This window comes from Malus domestica, chromosome 06, assembly GCF_042453785.1.
Source record: "Malus domestica chromosome 06, GDT2T_hap1".
Lineage (NCBI taxonomy): Eukaryota > Viridiplantae > Streptophyta > Magnoliopsida > Rosales > Rosaceae > Malus > Malus domestica.
Genome location: NC_091666.1, coordinates 31,333,608 through 31,346,565, shown reverse-complemented (window position 1 = coordinate 31,346,565; position 12,958 = coordinate 31,333,608). Strand labels below are relative to the sequence as shown.

General features: G+C 42.5%; 1 protein-coding gene and 1 long non-coding RNA gene across 2 annotated transcripts; both read left to right on the top strand.

The window, feature by feature from the left end:
* Window positions 1-423: 423 nt before the first annotated feature.
* LOC103437797 (protein QUIRKY) lies at window positions 424-4,266 on the top strand. The gene has a single exon (XM_070824175.1). The coding sequence runs from the start codon at window positions 618-620 to the stop codon at window positions 3,822-3,824; it is 3,207 nt and encodes a 1,068-aa protein (XP_070680276.1). The 5' UTR covers window positions 424-617; the 3' UTR covers window positions 3,825-4,266.
* A 2,619-nt stretch (window positions 4,267-6,885) lies between these two features.
* LOC114825554 (uncharacterized) lies at window positions 6,886-11,472 on the top strand. The gene is made up of 4 exons (XR_003774304.2): window positions 6,886-7,157; window positions 7,261-7,336; window positions 7,837-7,900; window positions 11,283-11,472. It is a non-coding gene; the product is annotated as an uncharacterized lncRNA (long non-coding RNA).
* The last annotated feature ends 1,486 nt before the right edge of the window (window positions 11,473-12,958 follow it).

Below are 12,958 nucleotides of genomic sequence, written 5' to 3'. Positions count from 1 at the left end.
CACGTCGGTAAAAAAAAAAAAAAAAAATCTAGTAATGTTATATAAGTTGTTGAGTTATTTTTTATATTAGCAATCGGTTTTATGATAGAACTTCAACTTTCTTCCTAATATTAGAGCAAATTGGCCTATGTGTGAAACCCAAAGGCTGCCTGTACTCTACGTCACCTAATTTGTGTTGTTTACACGTTTAGCTCAAAAATTCGCTAGAAATCCTTATAATGACTTCTTCATGGTACGAGTCTATGAGAGTAGGTTGTTCAACGTGGAAGCTTAAAGACCATACGTGCTCAACGTCACTCAATATATGTTGTCGCTATTTTGCGGAGTTTCAAATTTTTTTTCTCACATTCTAATTTATGGTGTGAAAAATAAATAAATATTAAATACAAAGAGAAAATAGTATGTTAAGTAGAGAAAGAAGCGTGCGAGTTGCAAAAATTCAAAAAAGCGCAGGCACAGCTCAAAAGCAGAACCTGAAAAACCCATCAGTCACACGCACCGCATCCCATTTCTCTCTCCCGCTATCAACGCGCAATTAACCAACTTTTCTGTCCCGAAACCTCCAAATTCCCTATCGTTTTTTCAACACCAAAACTGACAACATCCAGGATGAGAACATGACGGTGTCGTTTCAAGTCGTCCAAAACCATCCACCGCCACAACCATCCCAACAACCCCCACACCAACCCCAACAACCACCGCCACAACAGCAACCACCATCGGAACCGCCGCAGCCGCCGAGTGTCGTCAGGAAGCTAATCGTCGAAGTCGTCGACGCACGTGACCTGCTCCCCAAGGATGGCCAGGGCAGCTCCAGCCCCTACGTCGTCGCCGACTTCGACGGCCAGCGGAAGCGGACCTCCACCAAGTTCAAGTCGCTCAACCCTGTCTGGAACGAGCCTCTCGAGTTCATCGTCTCCGACCCTGACCACATGGAATACGAAGAGCTCGAGATCGAGGTGCTCAACGACAAGCGTTTTGGGACTTCCAGTGGCAGCGCCCGTAAAAACCACTTCCTCGGGAGGGTAAAGCTGTACGGCACCCAGTTTTCGAAGCGTGGAGATGAGGGACTGGTGTATTTCCAGCTGGAGAAGAAGAGCGTGTTCAGCTGGATTAGAGGCGAGATTGGGCTGAGGATTTATTACTACGACGAGATGGTTGAGGAATCGCCTCCGCCGCCGCCTCTAGATGACCCTCCGCAGGAGAAGCCTAGATCTCAGCCTCCGGGGGTTGTGGTGGTCGAGGAGGGAAGGGTGTCTGGAGCCCATGGAATGCCGGTTGAGAGCACAATCCACCACGAAGGCTCGTACTCGCCGCCGGTTGTGGTGATCGAGGAGTCGCCGCCGCCGATGGTTTATGTGCATTCTGAACCGCTGGTTCAGGAGATGTCGAATCACCAGCATCATCAGCATGAGGAGGTTCAATTTCAACCAGAGGTGAGGAAAATGGAGATGAACAGAGTCTGTTTGACAGGTGAAAGAGTGAGAATCCAACGAAGGCCAAATGGAGACTACGCTCCGAAAGTGATTTCTGGAAAGTTCGGGGCGAAGGGTGCGGCGGAGAGGATTCACCCCTGCGGTCTCGTGGAGCCGATGCAGTACTTGTTCATCAGAATCGTCAAGGCTCGAGGACTCGCTCCCAACGAGAATCCATACGTCAAGGTCCGTACGTCGGCCCACGTCGTGAGGTCGAAGGTGGCGGTTCACAGGCCGTGTGAGCCGACCGACTCGCCCGAGTGGAACCAGGTGTTCGCGCTCGCACACAACCGGCCTGAATCAGCGGGTTCCGAGTTGCAGATCTCCGTTCACGACTCGCCGTCCGAGCAGTTCTTAGGCGGCATTTGCTTTGACATGAGTGAGGTGCCGGTTCGTGACCCGCCCGATAGTCCTCTGGCTCCGCAGTGGTGGCGTCTAGACAGTAGCGCCGGAGATCAGCACCCCGGTCGAGTCTCCGGCGATATCCAGCTATCGGTTTGGTTCGGGACCCAAGCAGATGACGCGTTCCAGGATGCGTGGAGCTCCGACGCTCCATTCGTGGCTCACACGCGCTCCAAAGTTTACCAATCACCGAAGCTCTGGTATCTGAGGACGACGGTTATGGAAGTTCAGGATCTTCACATACCGTCAAATTTGCCTCCATTGACGACTCCAGAGATTCGCGTCAAAGCTCAGCTCGGATCCCAATCGGCGCGAACCCGGCGCGGCTCCATGAACAACCACTGCGCGTCGTTTCACTGGAACGAGGACCTCATCTTCGTCGCCGGCGAGCCGCTTGAGGACTCGCTGATTCTACTCGTGGAGGACCGCACAAACAAGGACGCCGCGCTCCTCGGCCACGTCCAAATTCCGGTGAGCTCGATCGAACAACGAATCGACGATCGCTACGTGGCGTCCAAGTGGCTCCCACTGGAATGCGGGGGCGGCGGAGCTGCGCCCCACTGTGTGAGCGGCGGAGATGGGTCCTACTGCGGGAGAATCCATCTGCGCCTTTGCCTGGAGGGTGGGTATCACGTGCTGGACGAAGCGGCGCACGTGTGCAGCGACTTCAGGCCGACGGCTAAGCAGCTTTGGAAGCCGGCTGTCGGCATTTTGGAGCTGGGGATTCTCGGCGCGCGCGGCTTGCTTCCGATGAAGGCGAAATCCGGCGGGAAAGGCTCCACGGATGCTTACTGTGTGGCCAAGTACGGGAAAAAGTGGGTCCGGACCCGAACCGTCATGGACAGCTTTGACCCGAGGTGGAACGAGCAGTACACGTGGCAGGTTTATGACCCTTGCACTGTCCTCACCATCGGAGTGTTCGACAACTGGCGTATGTTTGCTGCCGCGGGGGAGGACCGGCCAGACTACAGTATAGGAAAAGTACGAATACGTATATCTACGATGGAGAGCAACAAGGTGTATACGAATTCGTACCCGTTGCTGGTGCTGCTGAGAACCGGGTTGAAGAAAATGGGCGAGATTGAGCTGGCCGTCCGGTTCGCCTGCCCGTCGTTGCTGCCCGAGACGTGCGCGGTGTACGGCCAGCCGTTGCTTCCCAGAATGCACTACCTCCGCCCGCTCGGGGTCGCCCAACAAGAGGCGCTACGTGGCGCCGCAACTCGCATGGTGGCTGCGTGGCTGGCGAGGTCCGAGCCGCCGTTGGGGCAGGAGGTGGTTCGGTACATGTTGGATGCGGATTCGCATGCGTGGAGCATGAGGAAGAGCAAGGCCAATTGGTTTCGGATCGTGGCGGTTCTTGCGTGGGTGGTCGGGTTAGCGAAATGGTTGGATAATATCCGGAGATGGAGAAACCCGGTTACGACGGTTTTGGTCCACGTGTTGTATTTGGTTCTTGTTTGGTACCCGGATCTGATTGTCCCAACCGGGTTTTTATACGTTTTCTTGATCGGAGTTTGGTATTACCGATTCAGGCCCAAGTCACCAGCTGGTATGGATATCCGGCTTTCGCAAGCGGATTCGGTCGACCCAGATGAGCTCGATGAGGAATTTGACACCATCCCAAGCTCAAGACCGCCCGATATCATCCGGGTCAGGTACGACCGGTTGCGAATGCTGGCGGCCCGGGTCCAAACCGTTTTGGGCGATTTTGCAACCCAAGGAGAGAGGGCCCAAGCATTGGTGAGTTGGAGGGACCCTAGAGCCACAAAATTGTTCATCGGTGTGTGCCTAGCAATCACTGTGGTTTTGTACGCGGTGCCACCAAAAATGGTTGCTGTGGCCTTGGGATTTTACTACCTGCGCCACCCCATGTTCCGCGAGCCGATGCCTCCGGCGAGCCTGAACTTCTTCCGACGGCTTCCGAGCTTGTCGGACCGGCTAATGTAGAGGGTGGAAGGAAGAAAATTACTAGACATATCATATATGTGAGAGCATTTTTTTTAGGTGCCACATTTTAGAGGGTGTGACAAATTACAAGGCAAAGCAACTGTGCAAAGTTGAAAAGTGGTCTTTTAAGGAGGGAAAAAAGGGATTTGACCAAAAAAAAAAAAAAAGAAGGGAAAGAAGGGAGAATTGGAGGGAAAAGTTCAAAAGCTGCAAAGTTGTCATTATTTGGTTGAATTGATTGACTGACTGATAAAAAAATTGATCGATATAAGAGAGCGGCAATGTTGGGGTGGGGAAGAAAAATGAGTGGTGGACTGGGATGATGTTCTGGAACACTTCAATTAAATTGCTTTCTAACATGTAATTTCAATCTCAGCCGTTCACTTTTTTATATTACTCAGTACTTTGTGTCATTGAGAAAAATTGATTAATTCTTCGTGGATATGCTTTCTCCAATTTTACGACAATATGTTTTTTTTTTTTTTTTTTTTTAGCCGCTTGTATTTTAAAATTTGTTCTGCATGTGAAAATGCTCGTGCATATTATGAAAGACGAGTGTTAAAATTACTGGTCTATTTTTATTCTCTCTTTAAGTATTTGAGCGGGCGATACTGTTTTCCATCGAAATGATTGCTTGCTAGCCATTGGTAATTAGGCTTGGTGGTTTTGTTTCTTTGAAATTATTACAATGTATGAGAGGGCCAGAGTTGTAGGATAAACGTTAAGGCTTGCTCCCCCTCCTCTCAATCGTCTTCAAAATTCACCACATTTTCGGTTTTGATCGAAGGAATTTTTCGGTTTTCAGCATTTGTTGTGTTTAATATGAGAGAGACGACAACGCTAGAAAAACATGACGGCTCTAAAAAGGAGAAAGGCAACGTTGAGAAGGACGAAAATGAGGAGGAGAAACACAAGGATGGAAAAGATGAAACAGAGTAGAAAAAGAGTCGAGACAAGGAGAACAAGGAAGGTAAAGGTGAGGAGGATAGAAATGGTGATCCTGAAAAGGAGGAGAAAGAAGAAAAAAAAGCCTCGAAGACAAAAGCTTGCTAGCTAGGTTTGGGCATTGGTGGCAAACAAACATGGAACTTTGAAACTGCCTATTCTTTTGAGACATTTTTGTAATAAGACTCGAAAATGATTCAAATTTGTAACTGATTTTAGTTTTTTTTTTTTTTTTTTTTTTAAGGAAAACTAACGAAGAATGTTTGAATTGAATTTTAACGTTAAGGACAAAATAAAAGGTAAAGTGAATAGTACCAAAATTGATTTTTTAGTGTAAAAATATGGTTTTTCGTTAAAGTGAATAGTACCGGAAACTTTTCGTTAAAGTTTTCTTTTTTATATGTGAAACATTGTATACTATTTATTTATTTATGTTGTTGTTAAATGTGCCATTGATTCAATTCCCATGTAACTAGAAATCCATATTTTGTGACGTGCAATTTTCTTGTAATGTTCTTACTAGTTTGCTTTTGATATAGAAAGCTATTATTGACACTTCATAGTAGACCTGACAATTTCTTACACGATCCGTTAACACGACATGTAAACGACACGAAAATAACGGGTTTCGGGTTAACACGATAACTAATCGAGTCATTATCGGGTCACACGATAATAACCTGTTAATAACGGGTTCTTAACATGTTTACACGATAGTAACATGCGGTAACCTGTTTCGACATGATAAGAAAAAAGTTATTTTGATGATTTTAATTTTTTAAACTACTAAAAAAAACTTACTATAAAATACATTAGATATAATGAATATGTATATATTATTTATTAATTATTATTCTATATAAATTTTAAAATTTAAGTTTTATTTATTAATTTATTTTTATAGTATATTATAGGCAAAGATTGAGATTAAAAATCTTAAAACACATTAAAAATAAAAATATCAAGTAATTTAAAAATACCAAACACATTAAAAAAATTATAATAATTAATTTACATGTGCGAAAAATATGAAAAAAATATGCAAATGCTCGTAGTCGCATCCTCTACGCTTCAAGGATGGGTATATGATCGTTTGAATTTTTAAAACCATACGAACTCTCATGAATAGTATTTTTAAGGGAGTTCAAAATAAACAAAATTCATAATCATTAATGTATAAGTTTGAAAGATGTGAAAGCATAATAAATGTTCATAATTGCATCCTCAACGCTTAGACGATGGTTACATGGTCTTTTAGATTTTTAAAACCCTCCAAATCTCATGAACAATGTTTTTTATTTGAGTGCAAAATTAATAAAATTAATAATAATTATTGTGAAGTGTGAAAAATGTAATCACTCGTAATGAAAAACTTTACAATTTTCATGAATGGGTCAACTCCGAAATTTAGTATGTATATACTAATTTAATATTATGTTTTACATTTTTTTGGGTCAAATTATGTTTTTCATTTTCATTTTTATTGATTTAAAATACATTTTTCTTAACAGGTAACGGGTTGGGTCATATTACCTGATAATATGGGTTGATTTCGGGTTGGGTCATATTACCCGTTTACTTTAACGAGTATTACACAATACGACCCGTTAAGCTATCGGGTATAACACGAACACGAGAAATACGACACGAATGCTAGGTCTACTTCATAGCATCATAATATAAATTTGCTTATTTATTTTGTAAGAGAATAACGCATAATGATTAAGAACAGCTCCAGCCCTTTACCAAAAAATGGAAAAACCAACTCCATCCCAATCCAAAAAGCCGGGTAATTTGTTACAACCCCAACCACCTTCTAATTAAAAAAATGGTATTTAGTTTTAAAATGGTGAGCCAAGGGGCCCACCTTTGAAATTTGTTCCCCGAGTTTCTTATCTCTTCCCTCTCAGTAATCTCTTCCTCCCCTTTTCCCCGTCTCTCTCTCTCTCCCCCCTAACCTCCGCGGATTTGGATCCTCTCCTGAGCTAATGGAGAGGATATTTATGAGCCGTTGGATTTATGAGCCGTTGAATTATGAGTCGTTGGATAAAAATCCAACGGTTATAATTATTATAATTTTAAAAGAACTCCCTGTTTATAGCCGTTGGATAAAAATCCAACGGCTCATGATAACTGGTCAGGAGGATGCTCTCCATTAGCTCAGGAGATGATCCAAATCCAACTTCCGCTACTCACCCCACTCTCTCTAACTCGCCGAGGACCACCACCCACAACCACCATCTCTTACGGCTTGGTTCAACACAAAATCACTAGAAATAGATTTTAGGTTGCCTGAGCATCTCAGCAGTGGCTCTGCATGGACCACCTGCATGGCAGAGTTTCGAACTCACTGAACCGTGAGCTTCGAGTCTTCCCCGTCGGTCCCAGGTGAAGCATCTGCCTCATTTAGTGTTTAATCCAAGGTTTTTGAGTGTTGTGGAGATAATTTCGAGCTTTAACTCTTGCATGCATGTTTATACCTTCTTCCCAGTTTCGACTGATGTGTACGGCCGAACTCCGGCGATTTGTTGCTGTGGGTGCAGAGATCCCTTCGAATTCGAACCCAAGTAATTAAATTACCTTGTTGTTTGGTTGATCAGTGCTGAGATGTGTGTGTGTGTTATCTGGGGGTGTGCATGTGTAGTGTGGGTACGGTGTGTGTGCTTGTGAGTGTTTGTCTGTGTGGGTGTGTGCGTGTATGGTGAGTGTGCATGCCGTGCATGTGTGAGCGTATGTGTAGTGTATGTGTGTATGGTGCAGTGTATATGTGCATGTGTGTGTGTGTGTGTAAGCTTGTGCACGTGAGTGTGTTGCATGCTTGCGTGTGTAAGTGTGTATGTGGGTGAGGTGTTTTTGGGCTGCACAGTGGGTGTGTGCAGGCCGTGTGTGTATGTTTGTGTAGTGTGTGTGTGGGTTTGGGCTTAAGCCCAAACCACCCTTCTTCACCCTAAACCTTGTTAACCCATTAGACCCTAACCCATCCAATCCTAATCCTTTACTTTATTTAATTCAAGCCCGACATCCTTTAGAAAATCCTTTTATTTATTTATTACATTTTTGTGCTTAGGTGAAGTTGCTAGTGAAGGAGTTTTTAATCCTTATCAGCACAACTCTACTGCTAAGGAGTATCTGTAAGTGGACCATTTCTAAAATTTGCATAATTTCATAGTTCAATTGCATAAATTAAATACATGCCTTACGAATTTATGAACTGAGTTTTATGTTAAGCAAGTTTATGAAATATGTTGTTTATCGTCTTGTTTTGGTGAGGAATTAATTGTTGACCTATATTGAGCTATATTTTAATATATCATATTTTCTATAAAAACCATGAACTGGTAGACTGACACACCTCGTCCCGAAGGAAGGCATGTTGGCCGTCACGTGAGAGTGACGTAACCATTTACACAGTTCGGAAGCTTTAAAAAATACAATTACTAAGATGAAACACCCGAGGGTGAGTCCTACTTTTGTGAATTCTGTCAGAACACCGTTGGATTCCTCGTGGCCACCAAAGCTCTGCTATCTAGAACCTGGAGGGGCGCAAAACAAAATTGAGTGGGTCAGTAAAACAAAGTTTTTCGAAAACATTTCATTTAAAACATTTTTAACCCCTCGCTGTAAAACCTGTATACTTTCCCAGAAAAATAGTATATAATATGCATATAAATCTTCAAATATCTCAAATCATCAATCTTTATCAAATCCAGAAAATATGCCATGCCATAATGTCAAAAACAGAATATGGATGCATCAATATAACATGTGAAATAAGGAATCAACCGGAGACCCTGCAGTTGGTCCTGTACGGTTAATTCAATAGCTCAATATCCAATCCAACCGGAGTCACCACGGTGACTTGTACGGCACTACTCTGCACATTAGTCGGAACTACCTGAAGTAGTCTGTACGACAAGAATGGTGTAATAATACGCTCTAGTGATTCTCTCATCAATCATCTGTGCATATAATCTAAGGTCACCTACCAGTTGAAACCACCTGAAGTGATCTGTACGACTAGCATGTCGGAACCCTCTCATGGTCTGTATGACATGCACCTACTTGGATCTAAGGTGAGCGTGCGGTGCGGTGAATAATATAAGCACTAACACCAGGGGTGCAGGTTATAAGCTCTCAACACAGTTCACATCATCAATGATTCACATGAATAACATAAAACTCACCTGTGCGTCCACAGCACCAATTCACATATATATATGCATCAATTATCAATTCATATATCTCATAATATGCATGCATGACATTTTAAAACGTACTTTCATTTAAACTCAATTTCTGGGAAAAATATCAATAGTATATAGGTATAAACAGAAATACTGCCCACTCACCTGGAGTTCACCCAACAACTCCCTAGCACAACACATCAAGGAGTCATGACGATCGGTGGTTAGAACAATAATCAAATCCAACCTCAGAAATCATATCGATAGAATATATAACTTATATAAAACACGTCACTACGTAGTTCGATCCGGAAGATCTGCACCTCAGATTTCAAATCCATAACTTACAGAGGTCCACAATATACCTCTAGGAAAACATCCTAAAATTTCATTACCATCCAACGGTCGGATCTCTGTCAATTGTCGAAACCGAGTGACGGTTAACATTCTATTTTATGAACTTACAACTCCAATTCCGGAAGATCCATAAAACGGATTCCCAATACGTAAGTTCCTATAATCCTCAAATATTACGTATTACAATGTATCAAAGTTTGGTGACGATCCGACGGTTGGATCGTCGATTCACGTTTTGGCCTAACCACGAATCGTAACTAACTTAGGTTCAATTACTCAATTTACGTCCATCAATTATCAAAACTGAACCTAGAACCTTAAACACATGCTAATAATGACATTGGCGGGCCATTGGCCATGCGCCGCCGTACGGGCCGCCGCGGGTGGCGGTTGGCCGCCCCGGCTCGCCGGAAAATCCAACTATTTCCAAAAATTCTCAAAAAATACAGAATTGAAGATCTCAATGAGTAGAGTAAAATTTATACCTGATTAAAAGGCCAATTTGGCCTGGAAAGGCTCCAATTTGCTCAAACCCTTGCGAAACCCTAGAATTGGGTGAGTTCCAATTCGTCCTCAAATCAACTCCGATGCTCCAACTAATGCTTGGGCTTTGTTCTAGGCCTCAAGAGAAGTGTATGGGTGGTGGCAATTGAAAGAAATTGCTTCGGGATTGGGTGAATTTGAACAAGAAAGTCGCGGCACCCGTGTGGGTGTTTTTCGCGAAATCACCACGAAATTCATTGATTTTTGGGTCAATTAGGATGCTAGGATGTCTTGCAGGTGTTTGGGGTTGATGGGAGGTTGAAGAAGACCAGAAATTTGGATGGAAAACCATCGGAAAATGGCCTTGCGGGTCAAATGGACCCGACCGATCTCTTGTTTTTCCTTCCTCCTCCTTTCCCTCATTTCCTTCTTTTGGTTGGCCAGTCAACTTCCTCTCTCCTCTCCCCATTCGGCCTCTCCTCCTTCTTCTCCGATTGGGCAGCTTTGCCCAATCTGTCTTTTTTTTTCTCTGTTTTCTTTTCCTCCCGAAGCCTTCTTCTTTCTTCTTCTTACGCGCACACACACACAAAACCTTCTTTCTCTCATCCCAACCATCCATTTAATTCTTCATTAAATCTGGGCCGTCCATTTTCATAAAAGAAATTCTAGATTTTACTAAAATTATAATTCCTTAAAATCCCAAATTTCAAACGTTAATAACTTCTTCGATATAACTCCAAAATCACGAACCGTCAGCGTCCACACGTCCGTAGTGACGAATACTACGAGGATATGTCAAGAAAATAAATCTTAGATGGCACGACACAATGATTAACCTCAAATAATGCGCGTGCCTCAGAAGGCATTTTTGTAAAATCCTTTATTAAAACTTTAAAAACTCTTAAAATTAGGGACGGGCTGTCACATAGACTATCTGATGGATGACGATAGGATGCTAGAACATGTTTTAAAAATCCTTCTTTATAGTATAAACGATGAATGACTTTATATTATGAAGTGGTTATTTATGAGAGACGTAACTATTTGTACGTACCTAGTGGACACTATGCCGTTTGGGGCGAAGATCTGGTGTTGGCAAATAGGCCGGGAGAAATAATCCCTAGCTACGGGCTGAGGGACACAGAGCAGGCATTGGGCCGGGAGTTGGTAATCTCTGGCTATGGGCGCAGAGACCACGGTGTTGGCATAGGGCTGTGAGATATATATATATATATATATATATTTATTCAGTGATCTTACTAGTAGTACATTATGCTAAGAGATGATTTATGAGACGTTAGATATTTTGTGTTTCACGATATGTCTCTTGAGATATTTTTGGCATGCTAGGATTTTCATTAAACCTATCACTTATTATGCTAGTAGTTTTCTTTATATAAATTGTGGGGGTTAGTATCTTAATAACTGTTTTATTATTATTGTATATATGAACTTGGTCCACTCACCTTTGTTTTGCGCCCCCATTCAGGTATTAGAAACGAGGACTACGACACAACGTACGAGGCATTCCCCTACCAGTAGCAATCTATCACTCATTTGTGTGATATTCTGTAATGATCTTTCCTTTGTGAATTTTTTTAGAAAGTATTTGTGCACTCTAGACACTTCCTTAAGCTTTGTTTATTACTTCTAGATTCTAATGTTTATTCATGAATATTTCCTCATAATCATTACTCTTGTAATCAATAAATGGCTTTCATCACCCTCAGGTGTTTGCTAGCACGTGCCTATCCGGGTATTCAGAGAATATCAGGTTCGGGACGTGTCACAATCAGTGGGCCCAAAGCATTTGAATTGCCCAATCAGGCAATTCGTGCTCGACCTTGTGCCCGAGTGCCATCTGACGTCATACTGATGTCATCATGACGTTAGTCATGTCAGAGGGTTTTTTGAGCCAGGTGCGTGGAGTACAAGAACATGTGAGAGCGCATTGGGGGACAAAAAAGGACTATGGGGCCCACATTGTAGCGCACTTAACACAAGTGAAATAGGGGTTATGTGGCCTGTTTATATCTGTTGGATTCCTAATGATAAAATATAATTTCTTAATTCTTTTTAAATAAATTTTTAATATCAATTGTACAGGAAATTTAGTTACTAGATGGAGATGCACTTAGACAATTACTATTCATTACGCCTATTGCCCTAACAGGTGGAACTGCAAAATTGACGTGAATGAATTTCCACTCAAATATACAAAACTGGATTAGAGCCAATGTGGCTCAGCCCAAACGGTCCCGTAAGTCATCTACGTTTTAACGATTTTCTAAGGCTAGTTTATTATGTGCAATGTCGAATTTTGTAATTTTAAGTGGTTATGAGCGTTTTTCTTACACCCAAAATCTTATAAACGAAATCGTAATGAGCTTGGTTTCAACTAATCTCCACCTCTTCCTTGCCTCTTTTGAAGTCCAACATCTTTGAATCATCAGAATTTCCACCCTTGTACGATCATAGTACTCTTATGTATTAATTTGCCATCAATGAGGAAACTTCCTCACTAAATCCACGTGCAAACGACAACAACAAAGTCTTATCATATTACGTGAGATCGGCTGTATGAATCCTAAAATGTTACTCCGCTCGGGTTTACGCTAAATCTACATGCATCCCACATTATATAATAAAACATATTTCTACCCATTAATCCAGATATTAATAACCTTGATCTCAATTGCTTCAACGACAAGCAATGAGTAACTACAACATTGGCGGGTATGCCAGAGGTCAAATTTACTCTGCAGTCTGCACCTCCAGTTCTTCCTTCTTCTCTTTGTCTCTTTTTTCCTTTCTATCAATCCTTAACATTTTCTTGTAATCTTGATCAGATCTTCTCTGCAAGGACTATGTTCATGAACCGCTGATTCGTTTTGATTCGAAATAATTCAACTGGATTAGTGATATATGTCATGCAAAGGTTAATCTGTCTAATGGTCTATGATTTGCTTCTTCACAACATTACTTTTCTGTCAAGTATGCTGCAACTTTTTTTTTTTCGCGACGGTTTGATGGTTTCTGTGACTGTTGCAGTTGATCTGGTTTCTCCTGGACTCGGCACCCTATTCAGTTTTATCATATACCAGATTGTGGCAGGGTAAGAACTTCCTGTCATTTTCCATCGGGAATTGTTATTAGCACTCTGAA

Coding starts and splice junctions, on each gene's coding strand:
- LOC103437797 (XM_070824175.1), top strand. CDS start 618: ATGACGGTGTCGTTTCAAGTCGTCCAAAACCATCCACCGCCACAACCA.